The following is a 27,767-nucleotide window of genomic DNA, read 5'->3' as shown; positions in this document are numbered from 1 at the left end:
GGTTTTAGTGCATGTAAATGGTCTGCAAAGGCTAAAATCCCTCCAGAGAGAGTTTCTCTTAACAGTAAAACCTGTAAACATGTCAGAGTAACATATAAATATGACCTGAACATGAGCAGCTATTGGCCCATTACATGTGTTCAACCACTAGATGGCAACAAACAGTCTAATATGAACTATTATTTAACAAATCTTTCTCAGTTCAAACATACAACTTTCAAAAGGTTTTATTTTCCAACACGACCACAATGCTATGTACAAAATCCATCAAGATTTGTATGAATGGTTCCCTGCATACTTATAATGAAAAAGCAGCACCAACGTCTCTTTCTTGATATTTAAAAGCAGATCGTTAGAATCACATTATTGCATAAACACATCAACGTTTCCCAGCATTACTCACCACAATACACAACACCAGTTCTGTTTCTGTTATTCCTCACTATCGTCTCTCGCTTCTGTCCTTTGCAGACGTACACTTTCCATATGTCTCTTTGACATTTTAAAGTACATTTAAAAATAAAGATACCTTTAACCTCTGGGTGTCATGCCATACACTTACACCTTAGTATCCCTATACTCATAAGTATTTTCTTAACACTGATTGATCAACAGACAGCAGCTATTACAATCTTTAATCTTACCTTTCTTTGGTTACAGCATTTGAGAACTACAAAAAAATACAGCAATATTAGCGTGACGATACACGTGATAAGAAACTGAATCAGGGTAAATACTAAAGTTCACTAAATTCTCATGTGGTTCAAACAGCAGTGGTTTCCTGTTGAGCTTATTCAAAGTATACATGACACACGTGGTTATTAAAGGTCCCCTATTATACTGCTTTTCAGTGGTTACCTTGTTGCTGATTGGCTAATGGCTACACGAGACAAGACATCGTTATGACATCATCAAGTGGCCAGAATCTGATCAGCTCGTTTTCAGACAGGTTTTTATAGAAATGGATCAAAAAGAGAGAAAATCTTTGTTCCTGAAACTTTCAGAGTCTCTTTCCACAGAGGGGACACATGTTGATGTAGAAGAGACATGGAGAAGAGGGGACACATGTTGATGTAGAAGAGACATGGAGAAGAGGGGACACATGTTGATGTAGAAGAGACATGAAGAAGAGGGGACACATGTTGATGTAGAAGACACATGGAGAAGAGGGGACACATGTTGATGTAGAAGAGACATGGAGAAGAGGGGACACATGTTGATGTAGAAGAGACATGGAGAAGAGGGGACACATGTTGATGTAGAAGAGACATGAAGAAGAGGGGACACATGTTGATGTAGAAGAGACATGGAGAAGAGGGGACACATGTTGATGTAGAAGAGACATGAAGAAGAGGGGACACATGTTGATGTAGAAGAGACATGGAGAAGAGGGGACACATGTTGATGTAGAGGAGACATGAGGAAGAGGGGACACATGTTGATGTAGAAGAGACATGGAGAAGAGGGGACACATGTTGATGTAGAAGAGACATGAAGAAGAGGGGACACATGTTGATGTAGAAGAGACATGGAGAAGAGGGGACACATGTTGATGTAGAAGAGACATGAAGAAGAGGGGACACATGTTGATGTAGAAGAGACATGGAGAAGAGGGGACACATGTTGATGTAGAAGAGACATGGAGAAAGTGGATTTTGCATAATAGGTGACCTTTAATGTATAATCTCCTCTGATACAGAGTTACTCGAACGTCTTCAGGTGGTTGTACAGAGACTGGACGTAGGTGAACACACACATCGCGTCCGGCCTGTCGCCCATCACCAGCATGTCCTCGACCTCGATCAGACGCAGACAGTCCGCCTGCTTCCTGAAACGCACAATAAATAAAGTGTAAATACTCCAAAAGGTTTCACTGGTTCCCGCTGAAAGACAACAGGATTGCAACCAATTGCTCTCAGTAAGTTACAATTGATATGTAAATATATGTGACCTAAAATATGAGTTAGGGATGTACTCTATCTATTCAAGTTACCTATATGTAAAATAAAAAATCTTAATTTTGAAATGTTCTGTTCATTTCCTAAAAAATCTACACATTTTAAGGAAATAATTATTTCAAAGATACCTTAGATTTGGAAAAAAGTACTTTTTTCATATTGTTAGATAAATAAATTACTTATTTTTAAAAATGATGTAATTGAAAACAAATCAATTAAATGGGAAAAAAATATATAATTAAAAAATAACGTACATTTTTATTTTCAAATGTTCAACAATGATTCATATTTTGAAAAAAAAACATTAAAAAGAAAAAGTATTATTTGTATTGCTTTTTTTTAATCGTCTGTACATATATACTGTCGACCATGAAATAAAGCAAATACATTTTAGCCTTGCGTTATTTTTTAACACCTTTCTGATTTGAATATCGAAAATACTCGCTGAGAAGAAACCAAACAGTGGTTCCTTTAAAAGAAGAATTGTACTACCTTTACCTTGAGCTACTAATACTTCTACTCATAGAACAGATACTCCAGAGTACTCACTCTGCGGTGGTGAACGCCTGCTCCAGGTTCTGTTTGCGGTTCTTTGGTTCCAGCGTGTTGTAATCAAAGTCCAGCGGGAAGAAGGAGTGAACGAGAGCGCAGAACGCCATCCCATCGCTCCAGCTGGACGAGAAGTTCTGCATATCGATGTTCTGAGAGAAAAAACAACATAAAAACAGCATCATATTTAATCTGATATACGGTTTATTCAGTTTCCTTTATAGACAGTTGAATACACAATTCTGATTGGTCTATTCTGACATTCCAGAGGTTTGCAATTTTCGCAAGCAGAGTGTTGCTAAAGAGAGCAGACCATTGCTAAGGGGAGCAGACCGTTGCTAAGGAAAGCAGGTCGTTGCAAAGGGGAGCAGACCGTTGCTAAGGGGAGTAGACCGTTGCTAAGGAAAGCAGGCCGTTGCAAAGGGGAGCAGACCGTTGCTAAGGGGAGCAGACTGTAGCTAAGGAAAGCAGGCCGTTGCAAAGGGGAGCAGACTGTTGCTAAGGGGAGCAGACTGTTGCTAAGGATAGCAGGCCATTGCTAAAGAGAGCAGACCATTGCTAAGGGGAGCAGACCGTTGCTAAGGGGAGCAGACTGTTGCTAAGGGGAGCAGACTGTTGCTAAGGAGAGCAGAGCGTTGCTAAAGAGAGCGGACCATTGCTAAACACTAAAGGGAACAGCAGAAGAAGACAGACAGGAAGTAAACACTAAAGGGAATAGCAGAAGAAGACAGACAGGAAGTAAACACTAAAGGGAACAGCAGAAGAAGACAGACAGGAAGTAAACACTAAATGGAACAGCCGAAGAAGACAGACAGGAAGTAAACACTAAAGGGAACAGCAGAAGAAGACAGACAGGAAGTAAACACTATAGGGAACAGCAGAAGAAGAGAGACAGGAAGTAAACACTAAAGGGAACAGCAGAAGAAGAACGGTAGTACGCAGTGGAACGGACCATTTTTTCTTAAGGAAGGCAACTCGACCATTTTTAAATCAATATTGTGAGTCAAGACCTTGGTTTGTTTAGTACAAAGCTGTTATTGAGAACATACTATTTGAATATGTGGTTACCTGATATCCGATGGTTTTGGAGCGGCACCACTCAAGCAGCATCTGTTTTATCCCGCTGGCGCTCGAAGGTCCGAAACTCTGAGAGCGCTTCAGCTTCGGCTTCGAATCCTTCGGCCTGTTCAACAGAAAGGAAAACATGTCAGTGATATTGGATACAATGGAAATCATATTTTAAAGGTCCCCTATCATACTGTTTTTCATCAATATATTATAGCTCTCAGATATACACAGAGCCTGTCTCTGATTGGCTGAAACACCCAACAGATCAGTGCAGCATTACCCATAATCCCCTCTGTTTCAGCCCTGCTTCCAAAGTGCTGATTCTCTGTCTGTTACTTTAGATGAAAATAAGGAGCCCCTCCCCACGCCCCTCTGAGAGACATTTGGTTACAAAGAACTCAATGGAGCTCTAGAGGAGATTCAGGTGATAAGGGGGGAGGGGGGGGTACCTTGTTGCTGATTGGCTAATGGCTACACAAGACAACACATCGTGATGACATCATAAAGTGGCCAGAATCTGATCAGCTCATTTTCAGACAGGTTTTTATAGAAATGGATCAAAAAGAGAGAAAATCTTTGTTCCTGAAACTTTCAGAGTCTCTTTCCACAGAGGGGACACATGTTGAGAAGAGACATGAAGAAGAGGGGACACATGTTGATGTAGAAGAGACATGAAGAAGAGGGGACACATGTTGATGTAGAAGAGACATGAAGAAGAGGGGACACATGTTGATGTAGAAGAGACATGAAGAAGAGGGGACACATGTTGATGTAGAAGAGACATGAAGAAGAGGGGACACATGTTGATGTGGAAGAGACATGAAGAAGAGGGGACACATGTTGATGTAGAAGAGACATGAAGAAGAGGGGACACATGTTGATGTAGAAGAGACATGAAGAAGAGGGGACACATGTTGATGTAGAAGAGACATGGAGAAGAGGGGACACATGTTGATGTAGAAGAGACACGGAGAAGAGGGGACACATGTTGATGTGGAAGAGACATGAAGAAGAGGGGACACATGTTGATGTAGAAGAGACATGAAGAAGAGGGGACACATGTTGATGTAGAAGAGACATGGAGAAGAGGGGACACATGCTGATGTAGAAGAGACATGAAGAAGAGGGGACACATGTTTATGTAGAAGAGACATGAAGAAGAGGGGACACATGTTTATGTAGAAGAGACATGAAGAAGAGGGGACACATGTTTATGTAGAAGAGACATGGAGAAGAGGGGACACATGTTTATGTAGAAGAGACATGAAGAAGAGGGGACACATGTTGATGTAGGAGAGACATGAAGAAGAGGGGACACATGTTGATGTAGAAGAGACATGAAGAAGAGGGGACACATGTTGATGTAGAAGAGACATGAAGAAGAGGGGACACATGTTTATGTAGAAGAGACATGGAGAAGAGGGGACACATGTTTATGTAGAAGAGACATGAAGAAGAGGGGACACATGTTGATGTAGGAGAGACATGAAGAAGAGGGGACACATGTTGATGTAGAAGAGACATGAAGAAGAGGGGACACATGCTGATGTAGGAGAGACATGAAGAAGAGGGGACACATGTTGATGTAGAAGAGACATGAAGAAGAGGGGACACATGTTGATGTAGAGGAGACATGAAGAAGAGGGGACACATGTTGATGTAGAGGAGACATGAAGAAGAGGGGACACATGCTGATGTAGGAGAGACATGAAGAAGAGGGGACACATGTTGATGTAGAAGAGACATGAAGAAGAGGGGACACATGTTGATGTAGGAGAGACATGAAGAAGAGGGGACACATGTTGATGTAGAAGAGACATGAAGAAGAGGGGACACGTGCTGATGTAGGAGAGACATGAAGAAGAGGGGACACATGTTGATGTGGAAGAGACATGAAGAAGAGGGGACACATGTTGATGTAGGAGAGACATGAAGAAGAGGGGACACGTGTTGATGTAGAAGAGACATGAAGAAGAGGGGACACATGCTGATGTAGAAGAGACATGAACAAGAGGGGACACATGTTGATGTAGAAGAGACATGAACAAGAGGGGACACATGCTGATGTAGGAGAGACATGAAGAAGAGGGGACACATGTTGATGTAGAAGAGGGGACACATGTTGATGTAGAAGAGACATGGAGAAGAGGGGACACATGTTGATGTAGAAGAGACATGGGGAAGAGGGGACACATGTTGATGTAGAAGAGACATGGAGAAGAGGGGACACATGTTGATGTAGAAGAGACATGGAGAAGAGGGGACACATGTTGATGTAGAAGAGACATGGAGAAGAGGGGACACATGTTGATGTAGAAGAGACATGGAGAAGAGGGGACACATGTTGATGTAGAAGAGACATGGAGAAGAGGGGACACATGTTGATGTAGAGAGACATGAAGAAGAGGGGACACATGTTGATGTAGAAGAGACATGAAGAAGAGGGGACACATGTTGATGTAGAAGAGACATGAAGAAGAGGGGACACATGTTGACGTAGAGAGACATGAAGAAGAGGGGACACATGTTGATGTAGAGAGACATGAAGAAGAGGGGACACATGTTGATGTAGAAGAGACATGAAGAAGAGGGGACACATGTTGATGTAGAAGAGACATGAAGAAGAGGGGACACATGTTGATGTAGAAGAGACATGGGGAAGAGGGGACACATGTTGATGTAGAAGAGACATGAAGAAGAGGGGACACATGTTGACGTAGAGAGACATGCTGAACTCACTTAATGGGCTCGGAGTTCATTCTCTCAAACAGCGCGCGCTTGGCCTGAGCGCTGTTAGAGCGAGGCAGCGTTTGAGATTTCATTACATCCTGTTTAAACTCCACGCCTGGCGCCTTATTCACCTTCCTGAGGACAAACGGGGGACAACATACACAGTCACACGTGAACTGAGGCTGCGGACAGGCTTCAAAGAGGCCTATAGTTAACATCAGTCACGAGCACGTGTTTATTCTCACTTGTCCAAACTCGGTGAGAAACCAGGTTTGATGATCGATTTGGAGGGAAGTAACTTTTCTACAGAAACAGAAAACAGAGTGAACAGAGAGATTATTATTATATGTATTATTATATATCTTAACAAGGACCATGCATACAAATACATGAATGTCTCAAAAACAGAAGAGATGCCAGATGATAGCAAAAAAGCTAATTTCCATTTGATGGCAGAAGATACATTCAAAGAGTAAAAGTAACCAAAATAATTAAAATATCCTGCATTCAAAGCTACAACAACGACAACAACAACAACAAAAGGACATACTTTTAAACGCTGTTGTTGCTTTAATAAATGTAAAGTGTATCTTTACGGCCCGTCCACACAGCGGCGTGCGTTGACGCTTCCCCATTCACTTTGAATGGGGTGACGTCACTTTTAGCCGAACTGCATTGTGGGAAGTGGCTCGCTGCAAAAGTTGAGCAATGTTCAACTTTTGACGCCTCGGCAGAAGCGTCAGCCAATCGAATCGTATGCCAGTACAAGCTCTAGCCAATCAAACCGCTGCTTGGGTGTCAGGGGCGGGAGATTCATGTGATTGGTTGTTGGTCGAGTTTCAGACACGCCCGCCGGCAAGCATCAGCGCACGCCGCCGTGTGGACGGGCGGTTACGGTGCGTCCACACGGCGGCGTGCGCTGACGCTTGCCGGTGGGCGTGTCTGGCGTCCAACAACAATCACATGAATCTCCCGCCCCGGACACCCAAGCAGCGGTTTGATTGGCTAGAGCTTGTACTGGCATACGATTTAATTGTTGCTTTTATTTGCTTTCAGTGGTCTATTGTTTTTATTATATGCCTGTTATTTATTTTTTAATTATTACGTTTATTCTGGTTTGTTTTGTGTTTGTATCTTGTATTTTAAATGTATTTATATTATGTTGTGTGAGCTTATCTCTCTGTACAGCACTTTGGTCTGAAGGTTTTTAAAGTGCTATATAAATAAAGTTGGATTGGATTGGATTGGAATTGGCTGGCGCTTCCGTTGACGCTTGAACAGTTTTCTCAACTTTCGAAGCGAGCAACGGCGGCAAAGCGTGACGTCAGCCCATTCAAAGAGGAGGGGAAGCGTCTCCGTTGAAGCACGCTGCCGTGTGGACGGGCCGTTAGTCTCTACCTGCAGGCTGAGGGAAGCTCACACTCCTCTTCAGACTGGGACTGGGCGTCTTGAGAACTGGTACTAAATTAATGAGAAGAACATGATTTATTATTCATTAGAAAGACACGAAAAAATGTAAAAAGTGCAAAAGTGGCAAATGTCTGAAAACAGATAATTAAAAATATAGATATTTTAAACCCTTTTTAAAAATGTTATTGACTTTATCAAAACATGTATAAATAAAACAAGAAAAAGAAACAAGCTTAACTTAAAACCTTAAATGAAAAGCAGTTATTTTACCTGAAAAAAATAATAAGAATAATATGTCAAAAATTGTAATAAGTGTTATCAAATAATACTTTGAAATACAATTTGAAATAGCCTTAAATGAAAATGTATTTTTTAATGTGAAACAATAATAAAAAAATATTTATAAATACAAATATATTTGTATTAAAAATGAAAACATTTTTTTTTTTATAATAATACGTGAGCCTCAAACATCGACCGGGACTTTAATCCAGAGACGGATCACCAGCTGAACTCACATCTCTTAAAGGGATATTCCCCCGGCTTAGAAGCTGGGAGACTTGAAGAGGATACAGCAGGTGATGAAGAGGATGCAGCAGGTGATGAAGAGGATGCAAGCAGGTGATGAAGAGGATACAGCAGGTGATGAAGAGGATACAGCAGGTGAAGAGGATACAGCAGGTGATGAAGAAGATGCAGCAGGTGATGAAGAAGCAGGTGATGAAGATGATACAGCAGGAGAAGACTCTGTGTTGGGTTTGCTCATGACCGAAAGAGGAAGGTGCGGTTTGGGTTCCGCAACGTCTGAAGAGATAAAACACAAAAACTACATTTCTCAAAAGACTCACGATACATGAAGTAACCTCTCAGGTGTTTTGATGCATCTTTCCGAAGATATATGCGCAGACAGAGAGGGTAAAAGTACACACATCCTTTCCTCAAGTAGAAGTACAGATACTCGTGTTTCAAAATACTCTGGTGAAAGTAGAAGTACTGACTAAACTTCTTCACTCAAGTCAAAGTAAAGAGGCTTTGAAGTGTCCTTCAGTAAAAAGTACCCATAGCTAGCAGCTGCTTTAAAGAGTACCTGACCTCCCTTTATATCAATAGAACAATAATGTCATTGTTAGCTAATGAATGTTTCCATGGTGACCAACGGCAACATGACAACGTTTCCATTGGTCCCTCTTCTTTAGAGAAGACCAGGAAGTGATGGATACACGGATCGTGTTTCAACCAATAGGCACGCAGTGACTCTAAAGAATAATGACCACGCACCAACACACATTCAGACTAAAGGAACCAGCTGTTTGGAACATGAGAGAAGTAGAAAGTACAGGTATTTGAGTTCAACATGTAAGAAGTAGAAAGTACAGGTATTTGAGTTCAACATGTGAGAAGTAGAAAGTACAGGTATTTGAGTTCAACATGTAGAAGTAGAAAGTACAGGTATTTGAGTTCAACATGTGAGAAGTAGAAAGTACAGGTATTGAGTTCAACATGTAAGAAGTAGAAAGTACAGGTATTTGAGTTCAACATGTAAGAAGTAGAAAGTACAGGTATTTGAGTTCAACATGTAAGAAGTAGAAAGTACAGGTATTTGGGTTCAACATGTGAGAAGTAGAAAGTACAGGTATTTGAGTTCAACATGTAAGAAGTAGAAAGTACAGGTATTTGAGTTCAACATGTAAGAAGTAGAAAGTACAGGTATTTGTGTTCAACATGTAAGATGTAGAAAGTACAGGTATTTGTGTTTCAACATGTGAGAAGTAGAAAGTACAGGTATTTGAGTTCAACATGTAAGAAGTAGAAAGTACAGGTATTTGAGTTCAACATGTAAGAAGTAGAAAAGTACAGGTATTTGAGTTCAACATGTGAGAAGTAGAAAGTACAGGTATTTGTGTTCAACATGTAAGAAGTAGAAAGTACAGGTATTTTGTTCAACATGTAAGAAGTAGAAAGTACAGGTATTTGTGTTCAACATGTGAGAAGTAGAAAGTACAGGTATTTGGGTTCAACATGTAAGAAGTAGAAAGTTACAGGTATTTGTGTTCAACATGTAAGAAGTAGAAAGTACAGGTATTGAGTTCAACATGTAAGAAGTAGAAAGTTCAGGTATTTGTGTTCAACATGTAAGAAGTAGAAAGTTCAGGTATTTGTGTTCAACATGTAAGAAGTAGAAAGTACAGGTATTGTGTTCAATATGTAAGAAGTAGAAAGTACAGGTATTTGGGTTCAACATGTAAGAAGTAGAAAGTACAGGTATTTGTGTTCAACATGTAAGAAGTAGAAAGTACAGGTATTGAGTTCAAACATGTAAGAAGTAGAAAGTACAGGTATTGGTGTTCAACATGTAAGAATGTAGAAAGTTACAGGTATTTGTGTTCAACATGTGAGAAGTAGAAGTACAGGTATTTGGGTTCAACATGTAAGAAGTAGAAAGTAAGGTATTTGAGTTCAACATGTGAAGAAGTAGAAAGTACAGGTATTTGGTTCAACATGTAAGAAGTAGAAAGTTACAGGTATTTGATGTTCAACATGTAAGAGTAGAAAGTACAGGTATTTGGGTTCAACATGTAAGAAGTAGAAAGTACAGGTATTTGGGTTCAACATGTAAGAAGTAGAAAGTACAGGTATTTGGTTTCAACATGTGAGAAGTAGAAAGTACAGGTATTTGATGTTCAACATGTAAGAAGTAGAAAGTACAGGTATTGGAGTTCAACATGTAAGAAGTAGAAAGTACAGGTATTTGGGTTCAACATGTAAGAAGTAGAAGTACAGGGTATTTGTGTTCAACATGTAGAAGTAGAAAGTACAGGTATTTGAGTTCAACATGTAAGAAGTAGAAGTACAGGTATTTGATGTTCAACATGTAAGAAGTAGAAAGTACAGGTATTTGTGTTCAACATGTAAGAAGTAGAAAGTACAGGTATTTGAGTTCAACATGTAAGAAGTAGAAAGTACAGGTATTTGATGTTCAACATGTAAGAAGTAGAAAGTACAGGTATTTGAGTTCACATGTGAAGAAGTAGAAAGTACAGGTATTTGTGTTCAACATGTAGAGAAGTAGAAAGTACAGGTATTTGAGTTCAACATGTGAGAAGTAGAAAGTACGGTATTTGAGTTCAACATGATGAGAAGTAGAAAGTACAGGTTCTTTGATGTTCACATGTGAAGAAGTAGAAAGTCCAGGTATTTGAGTTCCACATGTGAGAAGTAGAAAGTACAGGTATTTGAGTTCAACATGTGAGAAGTAGAAAGTACAGGTATTTGAGTTCAACATGTAGAAGTAGAAAGTACAGTATTTGGTTCAACATGTAGAAGTAGAAAGTACAGGTATTTGAGTTCAACCATGTGAGAAGTAGAAAGTACAGGTATTTGGTTCAACATGTAAGAAGTAGAAAGTACAGGTATTTGAGTTCAACATGTGAGAAGTAGAAAGTACAGGTATTTGTGTTCAACATGTAAGACGTAGAAAGTACAGGTATTTGAGTTCAACATGTAAGAAGTAGAAAGTACAGGTATTTGGGTTCAACATGTAAGAAGTAGAAAGTACAGGTATTTGGGTTCAACATGTGAAGAAGTAGAAAGTACAGGTATTTGGGTTCAACATGTAGAAGTAGAAAGTACAGGTATTGGTGTTCAACATGTAAGAAGTAGAAGTACAGGTATTTGGGTTCAACATGTAAAGGACAGTAGAAAGTACAGGTATTTGAGTTCAACATGTAAGAAGTAGAAAGTACAGGTATTTGAGTTCAACATGTAAGAAGTAGAAAGTACAGGTATTTGTGTTCAACATGTAAGAAGTAGAAGTACAGGTATTTGGGTTCAACAGTAAGAAGTAGAAAGTACAGGTATTTGAGTTCAACATGTAAGAGTAGAAAGTACAGGTATTTGAGTTCAACCTGTAAGAAGTAGAAAGTACAGGTATTTGTGTTCAACATGTAGAAGTAGAAAGTACAGGTATTGTGTTCAACATGTAGAGTAGAAAGTACAGGTATTTGAGTTCAACATGTAAGAAGTAGAAGTACAAGGTATTTGTGTTCAACATGTGAGAAGTAGAAAGTACAGGTATTTGTGTTCAACATGTAAGAAGTAGAAAGTACAGGTATTTGGGTTCAAAATGTAAGAAGTAGAAATTACAGGTATTGGGTTCAAAATGTAAGAAGAAGTAGAAAGTACAGGTATTTGAGTTCAACATATGAGAAGTAGAAAGTACAGGTATTTGTGTTCAACATATGAGAAGTAGAAAGTACAGGTATTTGAGTTCAACATGTGAGAAGTAGAAAGTACAGGTATTTGTGTTCAACATGTGAGAAGTAGAAAGTACAGGTATTTGTGTTCAACATGTAAGAAGTAGAAAGTACAGGTATTTGGGTTCAAAATGTAAGAAGTAGAAAGTACAGGTATTTGTGTTCAAAGTGTAAGAAGTAGAAAGTACAGGTATTTGTGTTCAACATGTAAGAAGTAGAAAGTACAGGTATTTGAGTTCAACATGTAAGAAGTAGAAAGTACAGGTATTTGTGTTCAAAGTGTATAGAAGTAGAAAGTACAGGTATTTGTGTTCAACATGTACGAAGTAGAAAGTACAGGTTATTCTGAGTTCAACATGCTAAGAAGTAGAAAGTACAGGGTATTAGTGTGTTTCAAAGTGTAAAAGTAGAAAGTACAGGTATTTGTGTTCAACATGTCGAGAAGTAGAAGTAGAAAGTACAGGTAGGTTTGATTTCAACCTGTACAGAAGTAGGAACGTACAGGTATTTGAGTTCAACATGTAAGTAAGAAGTAGAAAGTACAGGTCTTTGGACTGTTTCACATGTGAGAAGTAGAAAGTACAGGTATTTGAGTCAACATGTGAGAAGAAGTAGAAAGTACAGGGTATTTGGGTTCAAACATGTAGAAGTCAAAGTAAAAAGTCGTCAGAAAAATAAGTACTTTCTGATACCAGAAAAATGTACTTAGTAAGTGTAGTAACAAAGTATTTGTACTCCACTACTTCCCACCTCTGATGCGCAGTATGATATATTAAAGCATTGCCCTCACCTCGGTTGTATGGATATCCGCCTCTGTTCATGCTGGGGGGATTCTGGGATTGCAGCAGGACTCAGATCAGATTGAGTGAAGTCTCAGAGCTGATTCTGGTCGAGGCCGTGACAGCATGATGAACCAAACCCTGAGAAACTGATCCAGACTGATCCTGATGAGACTTCGCAGACCTCAGCTCCTTCGCTACAGACGCAGCTGCAAACAAGAGGATGATACAGAATAAACACTGCGTAGGATAAGGAAGAAATTAACAGAAAAAGAAAAACAGAAAATGACAACGTTTCTCAAGAAAGTTGGTTTGTTTCTACAGCCTTGGACTCCTTTGTTTACTTCCGGAGACATGGTGACATCAGTATATAACACTCGTGCTTCTATTGGTTAGCGCTCCAACACATTGTACGTGATAGGCTAAGAGGCAGGACATCTCTAAGCGGTTGACCAATCACTACAGGGCCGGCCAGCTAACCAATCAGAGCAGACTGAGCTCTGGTTTCAGACAGAGGGTGAAAAGAGGTGCTGAAGCACTACATACTGTAGAGACACTACATACTGATATACACCTGAACATCAGCAGAGAGGACTCTTTAAGTAGAGACACTACATACTGATATACACCTGAACATCTGCAGGAGAGGACTCTTTAAGTAGAGACACTACATACGGATATACACCTGAACATCAGCAGGAGATGACTCTTTAAAGTAGAGACACTAACATACTGATATACACCTGAACATCATCAGGAGAGGACTCTTTAAAGTAGAGACACACATACTGAATAACACCTGAACATCAGCAGGAGAGGACTCTTAAAGTAGAGACACTACATACTGATATACACGCTTAACATCAGCAGGAGAGGGACTCTTTAAAGTAGAGACACTACAAACTGATATACACCTGAACATCAGCAGGAGAGGACTCTTTAAAGTAGAGACACTACATACTGATATACACCTGAACATCAGCAGGAGAGGACTCTTTAAAGTAGAGACACTACAAAACTGATATACACCTGAACATCAGCAGGAGAGGACTCTTTAAAGTAGAGACACTACAAACTGATATACACCTGAACATCAGCAGGAGAGGACTCTTTAAAGTAGAGACACTACAAACTGATATACACCTGAACATCAGCAGGAGAGGACTCTTTAAAGTATAGACACTACATACTGATATACACCTGAACATCAGCAGGAGAGGACTCTTTAAAGTAGAGACACTACATACTGATATACACCTGAACATCAGCAGGAGATGACTCTTTAAAGTAGAGACACTACATACTGATATACACCTGAACATCAGCAGGAGAGGACTCTTTAAAGTAGAGACACTACATACTGATATACACCTGAACATCAGCAGGAGAGGACTCTTTAAAGTAGAGACACTATATACTGATATACACCTGAACATCAGCAGGAGAGGACTCTTTAAAGTAGAGACACTACAAACTGATATACACCTGAACATCAGCAGGAGAGGACTCTTTAAAGTAGAGACACTACATACTGATATACACCTGAACATCAGCAGGAGAGGACTCTTTAAAGTAGAGACACTACAAACTGATATACACCTGAACATCAGCAGGAGAGGACTCTTTAAAGTAGAGACACTACAAACTGATATACACCTGAACATCAGCAGGAGAGGACTCTTTAAAGTAGAGACACTACATCCTGATATACACCTGAACATCAGCAGGAGAGGACTCTTTAAAGTAGAGACACTACATACTGATATACACCTGAACATCAGCAGGAGAGGACTCTTTAAAGTAGAGACACTACATACTGATATACACCTGAACATCAGCAGGAGAGAACTCTTTAAAGTAGAGACACTACATACTGATATACACCTGAACATCAGCAGGAGAGGACTCTTTAAAGTAGAGACACTACATACTGATATACACCTGAACATCAGCAGGAGAGGACTCTTTAAAGTAGAGACACTACATACTGATATACACCTGAACATCAGCAGGAGAGGACTCTTTAAAGTAGAGACACTACCTTAGAGACACTCACCTGATGGAGCTTCTGCAATATGGGACTGGGCGGCTTTCAGACCCTCTTTGGTCAACATGGCGGTGACTGGAAGATGGGGCAGGAGTTCATCAACAACTGGAGTTTCTTTTGGTTCTTTGGGTAAAAAAAAAAAATCCTTTGTTAAAATAAATTCAACAGCTTACAGAAGGCTCCCAGTGTCAGAATAATCAAAAAATTAGCTTCCTGATCCTTCACGCGAACTCTGAAACAGCTATAAATTCCTCGAGCAATAATAAACAACATGTTAACGACTTACAATCTGACAAACACGTTGGTAAAACAATGATTTGTAAACGCAAATGGCCTCTTACTGTAGTTTCAGAAGGATATAGTATATGAATGTACATGAATAGACTGTTTATACAAATATAGGGGTCAAGTACAGAAAATGATGTACGTTATCTAAGATCTGTGCCTTGCCTTGCCTTGCCTTGCCTTGCCTTGCCTTGCCTTGCCTTGCCTTGCCTTGCCTTGCCTTGCCTTGCCTTGCCTTGCCTTGCCTTGCCTTGCCTTGCCTTGCCTTGCCTTGCCTTGCCTTGCCTTGCCTTGCCTTGCCTTGCCTTGCCTTGCCTTGCCTTGCCTTGCCTTGCCTATAGTGTCGTGGACAGTCCCCATCGATGAACTGTCACAAAAACAGTAAATGGTGCAGACATGGCTAATTTCGAGCTGTTGTCCCCGGCCAGATGGTAATAAATAGACACCCTTAAAATTACAATATATCAACAGCATTAGTTATAAGAAAATATATAAATTAAATAAAAAGGAGGAAAGACAAGTAGATACAGGTGTAAAGATAAGAGAGGATAAAAGAGAACAATAAACAACACACGTTACTACATACAGTACATGTCATAAGGGTTTGAAAATGTCTTATGTTCTTGCAATTAAAACACGTAGATCTTAGAAGCTCTTGTCTCCGGTCTCTTTCTTGAGTCATGCAGAGTATATCCAGTCGAGTTATACATTTAGTCGGCCTCAGAAGACACAACAATGTCTGCCATGTGGAGATTCAAACTCATAGCACTTGATCCAATATAGTCACAGAAAACAAAGGATACACTGAATGGACTGACCAGGCATGTTGGGGGTTTCCACGTTGGACTGCAGAGAGTTGTTTATTCCAGAAGACTCTGTGGTGTGTTTAGTGAGAGACCGGTGGGACTGGGAAGCAACTTCAACGACCGCTGAGGCCACTGATGAGCTTTCTGAGAACCAAACAGAATCAAAAGTGAGGTCAACTCGTCAGATTACCCACGAGAAATGTAAAATGTTCCACCTACCTGCGTTCCCATTTTCCTGGAAAGCAACATGTTTCTCTCCCTTTGATTCCGTGCCCTGTTCAAAACAAAGTGTATTATTAATCTTTCCAGGAATCAAACCAGGACATCCACACACTGGTAGGGTTAGTCAAAGCCTCAAAGGAACTCAGAGTTAACGGAGGAACGATGTGATAAGCCACCATCCTGTGAAGAAGTAGATCCATAATTAACTTGCCTGCTTTTTGTCGGCAGGATTTCCAACAAAACCACTGGCGCAATTTTCATAACATTTGGTGGAGGGATGTAGCGAGGGTAAAGGCAGAACCCATTCCATTTTTGGGAATTCTGACGGAACTTATTTGAGGGAATTCTGCCTTTTTGGGGAAAAAATCTGACTTTTTTCCGAATTCCGACATAATTCCGAATTCTGACTTTTTTTTCAAATCCTTACTTTATTTTTGAATTCAGACTTTATCCCAAATTCTAACTTTTTGGGGAATTCTGACTTTTTGGGGAATTCTGACTTTATCCCGAATTCTGACTTTATCCCAAATTCAGACTTTATCCCAAATTCTAACTTTTTGGGGAATTCTGACTTTATCCCGAATTCCGACATAATTCCGAATTCTGACTTTTTTTTCAAATCCTTACTTTATTTTTGAATTCAGACTTTATCCCAAATTCTAACTTTTTGGGGAATTCTGACTTTTTGGGGAATTCTGACTTTATCCCGAATTCTGACTTTATCCCAAATTCAGACTTTATCCCAAATTCTAACTTTTTGGGGAATTCTGACTTTATCCCGAATTCTGACTTTATCCCGAATTCAGACTTTATCCCGAATTCAGACTTTATCCCGAATTCTGACTTTATCCCGAATTCTAACTTTATCCCGAATTCTGACTTTATCCCGAATTCTGACCTTTATCCCGAATTCTGACTTTATCCCGAATTCTGACTTTATCCCGAATTCTAACTTTATCCCGAATTCTGACTTTATCCCGAATTCTGACTTTATCCCGAATTCTGACTTTATCTGTATTCTGACTTTTTGGGAATTCTTTATTCCTAGAACTCAAAAATAATAACACTTTTGATCCGATGTCAATTAAAATGGTGGCTCTAAGGGAAGTGGAAGTTATAAAATGCTGTTAACGGAGGAACGATGTGATAAGCTAACATCACCCACCTGTGAAGAAAAAGATCCCTAAATAGCAAATATGTCTGGTTTCTGTCAGCTTGATTTCAGACGAAACCACCGGCCCAATCTTCATACAATTTGGTGGAAGGATGTAGCGAGGGTAAAGGCAGAACATATTACATTTTGGACTTGATCATCTTGGTCAATCATTAGATATATCCTTTTTCCCCTTTTTGTTAATTTCTCAATATAAGTCATTTGCGGAGTTCTGCGTTCTCAAAGCTCCACTTCTCGTGTTGTGAATTATAGTCAATAAGAGTGATTCATCCATGGAAAGCTGCTTCCTTGGTAATTGGTAATAGTTAAAGGTTGGATTGTATGTCATTTTAGGGTCCCAATGAGGCTCTGACTGATGACTAATTCAACTTCAATCGCCTCTGCTAGATTTGATTTTCGAAAGACTGTAAGACTGTGTTTGCTTTTCCATTACCCAGGAAGTTAAATTAGTTATGCAAGGCAGGCTGTTAACTGTCTGTTTGCATCTATTTATACATCTGTCTTAGCAACATCACTCATCGAATTGCTCACAACAAACAAAGATGCTTTCTTTTGTCTGTCAGGCTGGTGTGGAGCTAACATTTATTTCAGGCCTCTATCCCCTGTGTGTGTGTGTGTGTGTGTGTGTGTGTGTGTGTGTGTGTGTGTGTGTGTGTGTGTGTGTGTGTGTGTGTGTGTGTGTGTGTGTGTGTGTGTGTGTGTGTGTGTGTGTGTGTGTGTGTGTGTGTGTGTGTGTGTGTGATGTTCAGCTGTTAACGGCTGAAAGCTGCTCCTTTAATGACAGCTGTGGCCAACAAACCCGTGTTCCCACTGAGAAGCTATTTTAAATTCTGCAATCAGTCCCTTTGCAGGAGTTCTCCTTACCTCCCAATATAGACCCAAATGGATGCTTTGGAAATCGGGGAGTTAGCCTTTTCAAACAGCACCTCGTTATATCCGCCTGAAGCTTGGCCTGTATTTGCCCCTTACACCCCCCCCCCTCCCCCCATGCCTTCTGCTTTCCAGAGAGGAGGAGGAGAGAGTATAGCTGGCCATACACTGACTTAGGGTATCCAGACTTTTCAGGACTTTTTTATTACTTTTTTTTGTATTCTGACGTTTTTTTTAATTCAGATTTTATTAGAAATTCAGACTTTTTTTGGGGAATTCTAACTTTTTTTCTTCGAATACTAACTATTTCTTTGGTATTGTGACTTTTTCCGAATCTGACTTGCTGGAATAAAAATAAAAAATCGGCTTTCTAACTTTTTGTTCGAATCATGACTTTTTGGGGTGAATTCTGAATGTTCCCCGAATTCTGACTTTTTCGGGGTTTTTTGGACTTTATTCGGAAGTCAGACTTTTTATTTTTTATTTTGACTTTTTCCAAAAAAAGACGTTTTCGGTATTCTGACTTAATTCTTAGAACTCAAAAAGGATGATCACTTTTGGAAGTTCTCGATGCAAATTTCACATGCTGCCCTCAGGGAAGTGGAAGTTATCAAATGCTTCTCAGAGTCATTTAGGGGTTTTAGGACTCATTCCTGCACCACCATAAGGCAACGAGCATCAGTGGTACTACGTCACATCTTAGGGCACTTTGCATTGGTTTTTTCTTCGTGGCAACACAGGACAACACCAGATGGGGTTAACGTTGACAAGTTGTGATAAAAGGCTATGGCACTAAGAATAACACGCAGTGGGCTAGCAGCAAAGCAATAAAGACATTTCTGCCGGCCGTCAACTGGTCGTCAGGCGGGGATTATCACCACGTTGATCTCTGGGCTCCATTATAGCTCCTGTAGGATCTCACAGTCTCACTCCGTCTGACCCGGTAATCCTCTCAACCCTGCCTGGGTTTACCTACACCTTATTTAGGCTCTTTCTTAGAAACATGCAAAGGGCTGGATACTGACAACAACGCTTTGTCTTTACCACTATGGACAAATTCACCTGACTGTTTAGGACACTATTAAGGAATACCTATTTCACCGTTACACTTGCACATGTTTGATTTTTGCAATGTGAAATTCCCATTGAATTAATATATTTGGCCTTCAAGTCCAAGTTCATACGGCAAACAGCCCAATCAGACAATTTAAAGACTGAATATTGATACACCCGAAACTGAATTTCAATCTAGAAAACACCTCTAATAAAACCAGAAGTGAAAAGTGAAAAATACATATTTTTTATTCTGAAATAAAAGTCAATTCACAATTCAGTCTGAGGAAAATAAAATCGGAATTTATTTTTTATTCTGACTTTTTTTCATGGATTTCGGATTTTTTTTTAAATCTCTTTTGGTCAGATCTAAATTGGGATGACAGTGCAAAAGTCTTCGGACAGTCTGTGATCGAATCATGAAGTTGCAGTGAGTAGTTTAAGAACAACAGAAGAAAGGACAGAAAAGTAAGTAATGCAAAGTACTTTTTGATGTCCTGCAAAGGTCAAGATTCAAACGACCCCCCTTATTAACACTTGGACCCCCCAAAGAGTTCACACCAACATGTCAGTGGGGTTGAACCTTTAATACATCCTTATTACCCGCAATAGTCCCTCACTAGGCACCATAACAACATATGCTCCCATTAGTGCCTGGAAGGCTCTTTCTATTTCGAGTTTGGACACCCCTAAAGTGGACCATACCATCTCAAAACCAATGGAGACGCTGTGGGTTAAGTAGCTAGTTATCTAGATAGATTAATACTCCTTACATTCTTACATTCAGAGTGTTCTGAATCGGATTGGATGTCTGCAGACATTACGCTGAAGAAGCTAATAAATGTAAGATTGTAAGACGTTAGTTAATTGAAGCAAGCATCTTTCCTGTCCTGGGCGAAGAAGTGGACCCATCTGATTGTCATTTAAGCAATCATACACGAGAGGCCGCTCTTGAACGTCATTATTGGTACGACAGTACTGCGGCAGGCCGTACGCCTGTACTGGAGCAGCAGTTTGCAGTTTGCTTTTCGGCCCAACGGTATACCGTTTTTCTCAGACGCGGAGGGATACTGACTTGTTGTGAAAAGGCACGTTCTATTTGATCGTTGTTTGATCGTGGAATCAAACACGCCTATTGACCAATCAGAGAGCTTGCTCACACCTATGTGTTATAGAATGTAGGATTCAGACTCTTTGACAAAGTCACTCAAATTGATTGGGAAACCTCCCCCCACCAACCAATGGACCGCAATTAAGGTTAACCATTACTCACTGCACTGTAGACCCTAACCCTAACTGGTCTAATATACCATATCCTTCCACTGACTTGACTCTTCTTGCACTATTTCTATTTTATTTGTATTTACTTGCACATCTCAAAGCATTCTACTGCACTTTTGTATCTGTTCTATCTGTTCTATGTCCTGTAGGGTGCGCTGCTGGAGGAGCCTGAGACTTCAGTTTTCATTAACATATCTACACTGTAGCAAATGACAATAAAGCCTTGAATCTTGAAACCCTAACACACCAGCCTTTTTTCATAACACTGACCTACAATGAACCCAAAGTATTAGATGATGGATCAGAGGTCTATCTTGGTGTTAAATCGTGGTACGTCAGAGTGTGTGTGTGTGTGTGTGTGGGGGGGGGGGGGGTACTTTAGGTGATTTAAGCGCAGAGGAATTTGGGCAGGGTTTGTATTTCGTCGGGACAGCTGGCTGTCACTCTTGGGGGGGTGGGGTATTATTGACCGGGACGTCGACGTATTTCAACTTTCCATCAGGAGATTTGAGACTCCGATTGGCTGGGAAGCAAGACTCCTGAAAGATTAGAGGACGGGATTTAGTTCATACCTGTGTTCAGAGAGCCGGGTGGGAGGGTTACTTTAAAAATGTAATCTGTTACAACTGACCTCGTCACTTTACTCATAAAACTGTCGACATGTTCTTCACCATACTCACAATCATTCATAATATCAATAACGGTCTGTAGTATATTCATATTGATGCTGTGGATCGTGTCTGTTTCATTGTATACCTGCATCCATGGTGTATTCAAGTTCTACCCTCCTTATAGTGTTCATAACACTTCACTTTGTTTATATCCGTCACGTGTATATATATATACTTTATATTGTACTTAAAAAACTCTTTCTGCTTGTTTGTATTTCTGGTTAAGTGCAAACTGCATTTCGTCGCTCCCCGTTACCGGTCAGAGAGCAGAGACGTGTCGTGGACTGTGAAGCATGAAGTGTGCTTTACTGTTCCTCTGTGCCAAGTGGTGACCATGCACTTCCAGAAATGCTTCTTCGTCGTCTCATCTTGGAGCAGAGGGTAGATTGTGACGGATTGAATGCAATGAAAGTGGAGATCTTGATGTGTACTTGTGATCATTTGAAGCAAAGCGTTGCATCAAGTCGTTGGTGCTTTGCATGGATTACCCTCCAACTGTTATTAGTGCACCTGGCAGAGAGCTGGCTTTGTTCTGTTTTTCAGCACTTACTGCAAAACGGCTGCTTGGATTTCAGCGGTGGGAAGTAACAAGTACATTTACTCCATTTTAGAGATACTTGTACTTTGCTTGAGTATTTTTATTTTATGCCACTGTGTACTTCTACTCCACTACATGTAATCCCTTTAGTTACTTCACAGATGTGGATGAATGATGTGAAATCTAATCAGGTGTTGAATCAGACTTTAGTTCCACCTGGAGTAAATCCACCAGCTACCCTGCAGTCTACAAAGTACTTCAGACTAGCTGCACCTTCACCAGCTACCCTGCAGTCTACAAAGTACTTCAGACTAGCTGCACCTTCACCAGCTACCCTGCAGTCTACAAAGTACTTCAGACTAGCTGCACCTTCACCAGCTACCCTGCAGTCTACAAAGTACTTCAGACTAGCTGCACCTTCACCAGCTACCCTGCAGTCTACAAAGTACTTCAGACTAGCTGCACCTTCACCAGCTACCCTGCAGTCTACAAAGTACTTCAGACTAGCTGCACCTTCACCAGCTACCCTGCAGTCTACAAAGTACTTCAGACTAGCTGCACCTTCACCAGCTACCCTGCAGTCTACAAAGTACTTCAGACTAGCTGCACCTTCACCAGCTACCCTGCAGTCTACAAAGTACTTCAGACTAGCTGCACCTTCACCAGCTACCCTGCAGTCTACAAAGTACTTCAGACTAGCTGCACCTTCACCAGCTACCCTGCAGTCTACAAAGTACTTCAGACTAGCTGCACCTTCACCAGCTACCCTGCAGTCTACAAAGTACTTCAGACTAGCTGCACCTTCACCAGCTACCCTGCAGTCTACAAAGTACTTCAGACTAGCTGCACCTTCACCAGCTACCCTGCAGTCTACAAAGTACTTCAGACTAGCTGCACCTTCACCAGCTACCCTGCAGTCTACAAAGTACTTCAGACTAGCTGCTCCTCCACCAGCTTTGAGAACACTTTCATGATCAATCATTATAAAACACATCATATATATTATTCTGAAATGGACCAATCTGCACAACGACTACTTTCACTGTCTTTCACTATATTTTGATGAGAATACTTTCTACTTTCACTTGAGGAACATTTTGAATGCAGGACTTTCACTGTAACAGAGTATTCCTACACTCTGGTGCTTCTACTTTTACTCAAGTACAAGATCTGAGTACTTCTACTTTTACTCAAGTATAAGATCTGAGTACTTCTACTTTTACTCAAGTACAATATCTGAGTACTTCTACTTTTACTCAAGTACAAGATCTGAGTACTTCTACTTTTACTCAAGTACAAGATCTGAGTACTTCTACTTTTACTCAAGTACAAGATCTGAGTACTTCTACTTTTACTCAAGCACAAGATTTGAGTACTTCTACTTTTACTAAAGTACACAACCTGAGTACTTCTACTTTTACTCAAGTACAAGATCTGAGTACTTCTACTTTTACTCAAGCACAAGATGTGAGTACTTCTACTTTTACTAAAGTACACAACCTGAGTACTTCTACTTTTACTCAAGTACAAGATCTGAGTACTTCTACTTTTACTCAAGCACAAGATTTGAGTACTTCTACTTTTACTAAAGTACACAACCTGAGTATTTCTACTTTTACTCAAGTACAAGATCTGAGTACTTCTACTTTTACTCAAGTACACAACCTGAGTACTTCTACCACCTCTGCTGGATTTGAAACTTGGTGGACGGGTGAAGCACAAATCAAAGAACCGTGTCACGTGTTTCTTTCCAGATATGTTCAGGACGCTATGAAGTGTGCAGTTATTGGCTCCAAAGAGCTGCAGCCAGTCCCAAATCACAAACCCCAAAATACATGTGCCCTTTGGAGGACCTGCGGTTTTAAAAGCTGTCAGAGCGCTGAGTGGGGGGGGGGGTGTGTGAGGGTGTGTGTGTGTGTGTGGTGTGTGTGTGTGTGTGTGTGTGTGTGTGTGTGTGTGTGTGTGTGTGTGTGTGTGTGTGTGTGTGTGTGTGTGTGTGTGTGTGTGTGTGTGTGTGTGTGTGTGTGTGTGTGGTTTTTACCTTGGTCAAATATAAGGGTATACCTCCTCCTGCAACGCTCTATATCCAAGATTCAAGATTCTAGATATTGTGATTGTTGGGCTGCGCGATGGGACACAATGAATTCAACAGGCGATGAAGAGGCTTTGGAGGAAACCACTGGAGTCAGAGGTCAGATGGAGATCCCAGTTTAACCCTGACTCCCCACATGGAGCTATTTGAGGACCAGTTCCCGAGCGCGGCTGACCTTCTGATGGTTTATTTCGACCCACATGGATTTGTTGTTTTACTAGAACAGTGTTTCTCAAACTTTTTCAAACCAAGGACCTAACCAATAAAAAAACACTCGCGGACCACCTAACTCCACAAATATCCAAAAACACATCGTTCTTTACAAATCGCCTGGAAATGGTACAAACAAGTGGCAACATGTGTGACGAAGGTGTTGCCCTGGGCTATTTCATGCAATCAAAAGTGAAACTTAAGCTCGTTCCATTGCGGAGATATTCCCGCGAGAGTGCGAAAAACTTAAATTCATTTATTTATTTCAAATGTGAAATTTTACCAATATACTCACGGACCACTAGGGGGCGCTCACGGACCACCAGTGGGCCGCGGACCACACTTTGAGAAACACTGTACTAGTGGATACAACATGTGTTCATTTATGTGCCGTGGTTTGGACGAAGACAGAGTTTGGCTGCACGTCGTTGACCTCGGGAAAGGTGTTTGGATCCAGATGAAGAAGATACAGCAACACGAGGAGGCGGATTCAAATGTTCACAGCACATCTGGCAACTTGTCTTTTTGGCAATATTGCACGAAATATGAAATGTTCGTAATCGTGAGAACTTTCAACGGTTGTAAAAAATCTGCTTAGTCGTTATTTTAAACCACTGCCGTGTTTTGCAGCCTTCGATCGCACGGATCTATCAGTCAGACCGTGGAGAGTTGAATGCCAGTGTCTCGCCTGCACCTGGAGCAAAGAGGAGATACTGACTGGGCCTATTTCAACGCCACGTTGTCGTCTATTGATGTCGGTGATTTAGATGCGACTATGTTGGAGCCTCCTCAAGGAAAGTGGTGCATCCTTTGAATCCACTGCACTTTTATTATGACTTCTTCAAGGAGCTGACGGTTCGGTGTCTTGGTTTAAGTTTCAGCAGGATGTGCAACCGCTCGTTATAAGTAATAATAATAATAAGCGCTTTTCTTGAAACTCAAAGACACTTTACAGAGTGAAAACAACAACAACAACACAGTTAAAATATATAATATATATAAATATATAAAAGGGTAAGGGTTAGCCTAACTCTAACCCTGAACACGGCCCGGGACCCCCAATGACACTTTACCTCAGCCACATCATAGACTCTGTGCATCACATGAATGTAAACAATATCTTGTTAATCTTAAAGGTCCCCTATTAGCCTGTCTCTGATTGGCTGAAACACCAAACAGATCATTGCAGCATTACCCATAATCCCCTCTGTTTCAGCCCTGTTTCCAAAGTGCTGATTCTCTGTCTGTCACTTCAGATGAAGATAAGGAGCCCCTCCCCACGCCCCTCTGAGAGACATCTGGTTACAAAGAACTCAATGGAGCTCTAGAGGAGATTCAGGTGATAAGGGGGGGGGGTTACCTTGTTGCTGATTGGCTAATGGCTACACAAGACAACACATTATGACATCATAAAGTGGACAAAATCTGATCAGCTCATTTTCAGACAGGTTTTTATAGAAATGGATCAAAAAGAGAGAAAATCTTTGTTCCTGAAACTTTGAGAGTCTCTTTCCACAGAGGGGACACATGTTGATGTAGAAGAGACATGAAGAAGAGGGGACACATGTTGATGTAGAAGAGGGGACACATGTTGATGTAGAAGAGACATGAAGAAGAGGGGACACATGTTGATGTAGAAGAGACATGAAGAAGAGGGGACACATATTGATGTAGAAGAGACATGAAGAAGAGGGGACACATGTTGATGTAGAAGAGACATGAAGAAGAGGGGACACATGTTGATGTAGAAGAGACATGAAGAAGAGGGGACACATGGTGATGTAGAAGAGACATGAAGAAGAGGGGACACATGTTGATGTAGAAGAGACATGAAGAAGAGGGGACACATGTTGATGTAGAAGAGACATGAAGAAGAGGGGACACATGTTGATGTAGAAGAGACATGAAGAAGAGGGGACACATGGTGATGTAGAAGAGACATGAAGAAGAGGGGACACATGTTGATGTAGAAGAGACATGAAGAAGAGGGGACACATGTTGATGTAGAAGAGACATGAAGAAGAGGGGACACATGTTGATGTAGAAGAGACATGAAGAAGAGGAGACACATGTGGATGTCGAAGAGACATGGAGAAGAGGGGACACATGTTGATGTCGAAGAGACGTAGGTGACCTTGACAGTGAGAACCGAAGGAGTACTCACGTTGGTGTCCGCGTGTCTCTTTGCTCTCCACGGAGGTGGAGCCGGGCCGTTGGCTGAAGCAGAGCTCGACTCTCCGCTGGACCCCGAAACCTCCGAACGCATCGACTGGCTGCACTCGGATCTTCCCGCTCTTTCTTCTCTTTGTCCATTCTTTAAACTCTCCTCCTCGTCCTTCCTCTGCATCTGTATCCCGGCGAGGCTCTCCACCAGCCGGCCGAGCCCCTCCATCTTGGCTCTGAGTTGCTGGTTCTCTTCCTGAAGCCGGTTCACCGCCTCCACCAAAGGTCCGTCGGGAATAATCAGCTCTCCGATCCTCTTCTCGATGCGTTGCTTGAAGGCACTGACGTCAACGTGGACCTCTCGGATGGCGGCTTGTAACGTTGCTCTGAACTCGACCAGAGCCTCGCTTTCCACCACTTCCTGTCGACCTTCCGTGGAGTCATCCATGGCTTCAATGTTGTTGTTTGTTTCTAACCTGTGAAGCCCACCGAGACAAACGTGTTTTGTGATATCGGGCTTGATTTGATTCTTTAGAGACCCTCACCTACCCCCGAGCTTCAAGTCCAAAGAGCGGCCGAAATGCAGCTCGGAAACCAAAACCGTCTTTAGTTCCTTCTCCGTTCGACGCCCTTAAAAAGAGTTCTTGAGAACTTCCTCTCGTCGTTCCTTCCGTTAGATAAATCTGTGGTTTTCCGGTTGTCAGTAATTTTAAAGATGTAAACGGACTTTTAACGGACGTTTTGCAGCAGGAAGATCCCTTGGCGGAAACTTTTCCCATCTACCTCCATGGAGGACTTCTCCCAAAGTGTGTATTCTCTCACGCTCTGCTCTCATCTGCTGGAAGTCAGAGCAGGCGTTATTTATAAGCTGTGGACAACTCATGCACAGTGCCACTCGAAACAGATTACGTACTGCAGGGAAGGATCGGGTTCTCAGAGCAGGCGAGAGCTGATGGACGATCAAAGTAACCTTTCAGAGAGATCCAGATGGAGTGGTGCATCTACTACTACTAGTGTGTGTGTGTGTGTGTGTGTGTGTGTGTGTGTGTGTGTGTGTGTGTGTGTGTGTGTGTGTGTGTGTGTGTGTGTGTGTGTGTGTGTGTTTCCCGAATGCTTCCCCCGCTGAGTGTTGTTGTCTGTAAGCTATCTGTGTCTCCTGAGCTGAAGAGCAACAGGTTCGCTTCTGTATTTTGGGACAAAAAGGGGGTGGGGGAATATCAAAATGTAGAGGAGGGGGCCGTGTTATTGTTCTGTGTTTGTCTGGGTTACTGGAAGTCCATTTCAAAAGGTTTCATGCGTGGTTCTTATTCTGAAACGGACACAATATAATATTTGATCTATTCTTAGACGTACTCCAGTCTTCAGAGATACATTTTGAGCACCGAACACAACCAGAGTGTGGGGGGACTGAAACGATTGCCACCTTTAAATATAAAGACGTCTAGCTCGTGGGAGGTCTTTAGGAAAAGGTCTTCCACAACGCACATTCTCAAATTAAGAAAAATGTAAAAAGGATGTTGCCTTTTTACATTTTATTGATATTAAAGATGTTTTATTTTTCATTCTATCATGAAATCTAATCATATTCTTGAAAAATTATTTTTTAAA

At 41.1% G+C, this 27,767-nt stretch overlaps 1 protein-coding gene across 1 annotated transcript; it reads right to left on the bottom strand.

The window, feature by feature from the left end:
• Positions 1 to 211: 211 nt before the first annotated feature.
• On the bottom strand, positions 212 to 27,288 carry LOC117443655 (smoothelin-like protein 2). The gene is made up of 13 exons (XM_071202634.1): positions 26,161 to 27,288; positions 16,105 to 16,159; positions 15,898 to 16,029; positions 14,804 to 14,917; positions 12,822 to 12,956; positions 8,392 to 8,519; positions 8,234 to 8,258; positions 7,704 to 7,766; positions 6,551 to 6,608; positions 6,315 to 6,440; positions 3,576 to 3,690; positions 2,508 to 2,659; positions 212 to 1,828 (listed from the first exon to the last, which is right to left on the bottom strand). Exons 1-13 carry the CDS (start codon positions 26,605 to 26,607, stop codon positions 1,702 to 1,704), a joined length of 1,677 nt encoding a protein of 558 aa, XP_071058735.1. The 5' UTR covers positions 26,608 to 27,288; the 3' UTR covers positions 212 to 1,701.
• Between the last annotated feature and the right edge of the window lie 479 nt (positions 27,289 to 27,767).

Source organism: Pseudochaenichthys georgianus, unplaced genomic scaffold (assembly GCF_902827115.2).
Source record: "Pseudochaenichthys georgianus unplaced genomic scaffold, fPseGeo1.2 scaffold_652_arrow_ctg1, whole genome shotgun sequence".
NCBI lineage: Eukaryota > Metazoa > Chordata > Actinopteri > Perciformes > Channichthyidae > Pseudochaenichthys > Pseudochaenichthys georgianus.
The sequence above is the reverse complement of the archived record's forward strand: the minus strand, read 5'-3'. Positions and strand labels throughout refer to the sequence as shown.

What these genes read in the sequence shown, in the direction of transcription:
- LOC117443655 (XM_071202634.1), bottom strand. Translation starts at nt 26,607, where the DNA reads ATGGATGACTCCACGGAAGGTCGACAGGAAGTGGTGGAAAGCGAGGCT. An exon ending in AGAGACACGCGGACACCAAC is followed by an intron (nt 16,160 to 26,160) that starts GTGAGTACTCCT and finishes TGTTTTGAACAG; the next exon opens with GGCACGGAATCAAAGGGAGA. An exon ending in CATCTTCTTCATCACCTGCT is followed by an intron (nt 8,259 to 8,391) that starts GTATCCTCTTCA and finishes CCAGCTTCTAAG; the next exon opens with CCGGGGGAATATCCCTTTAA.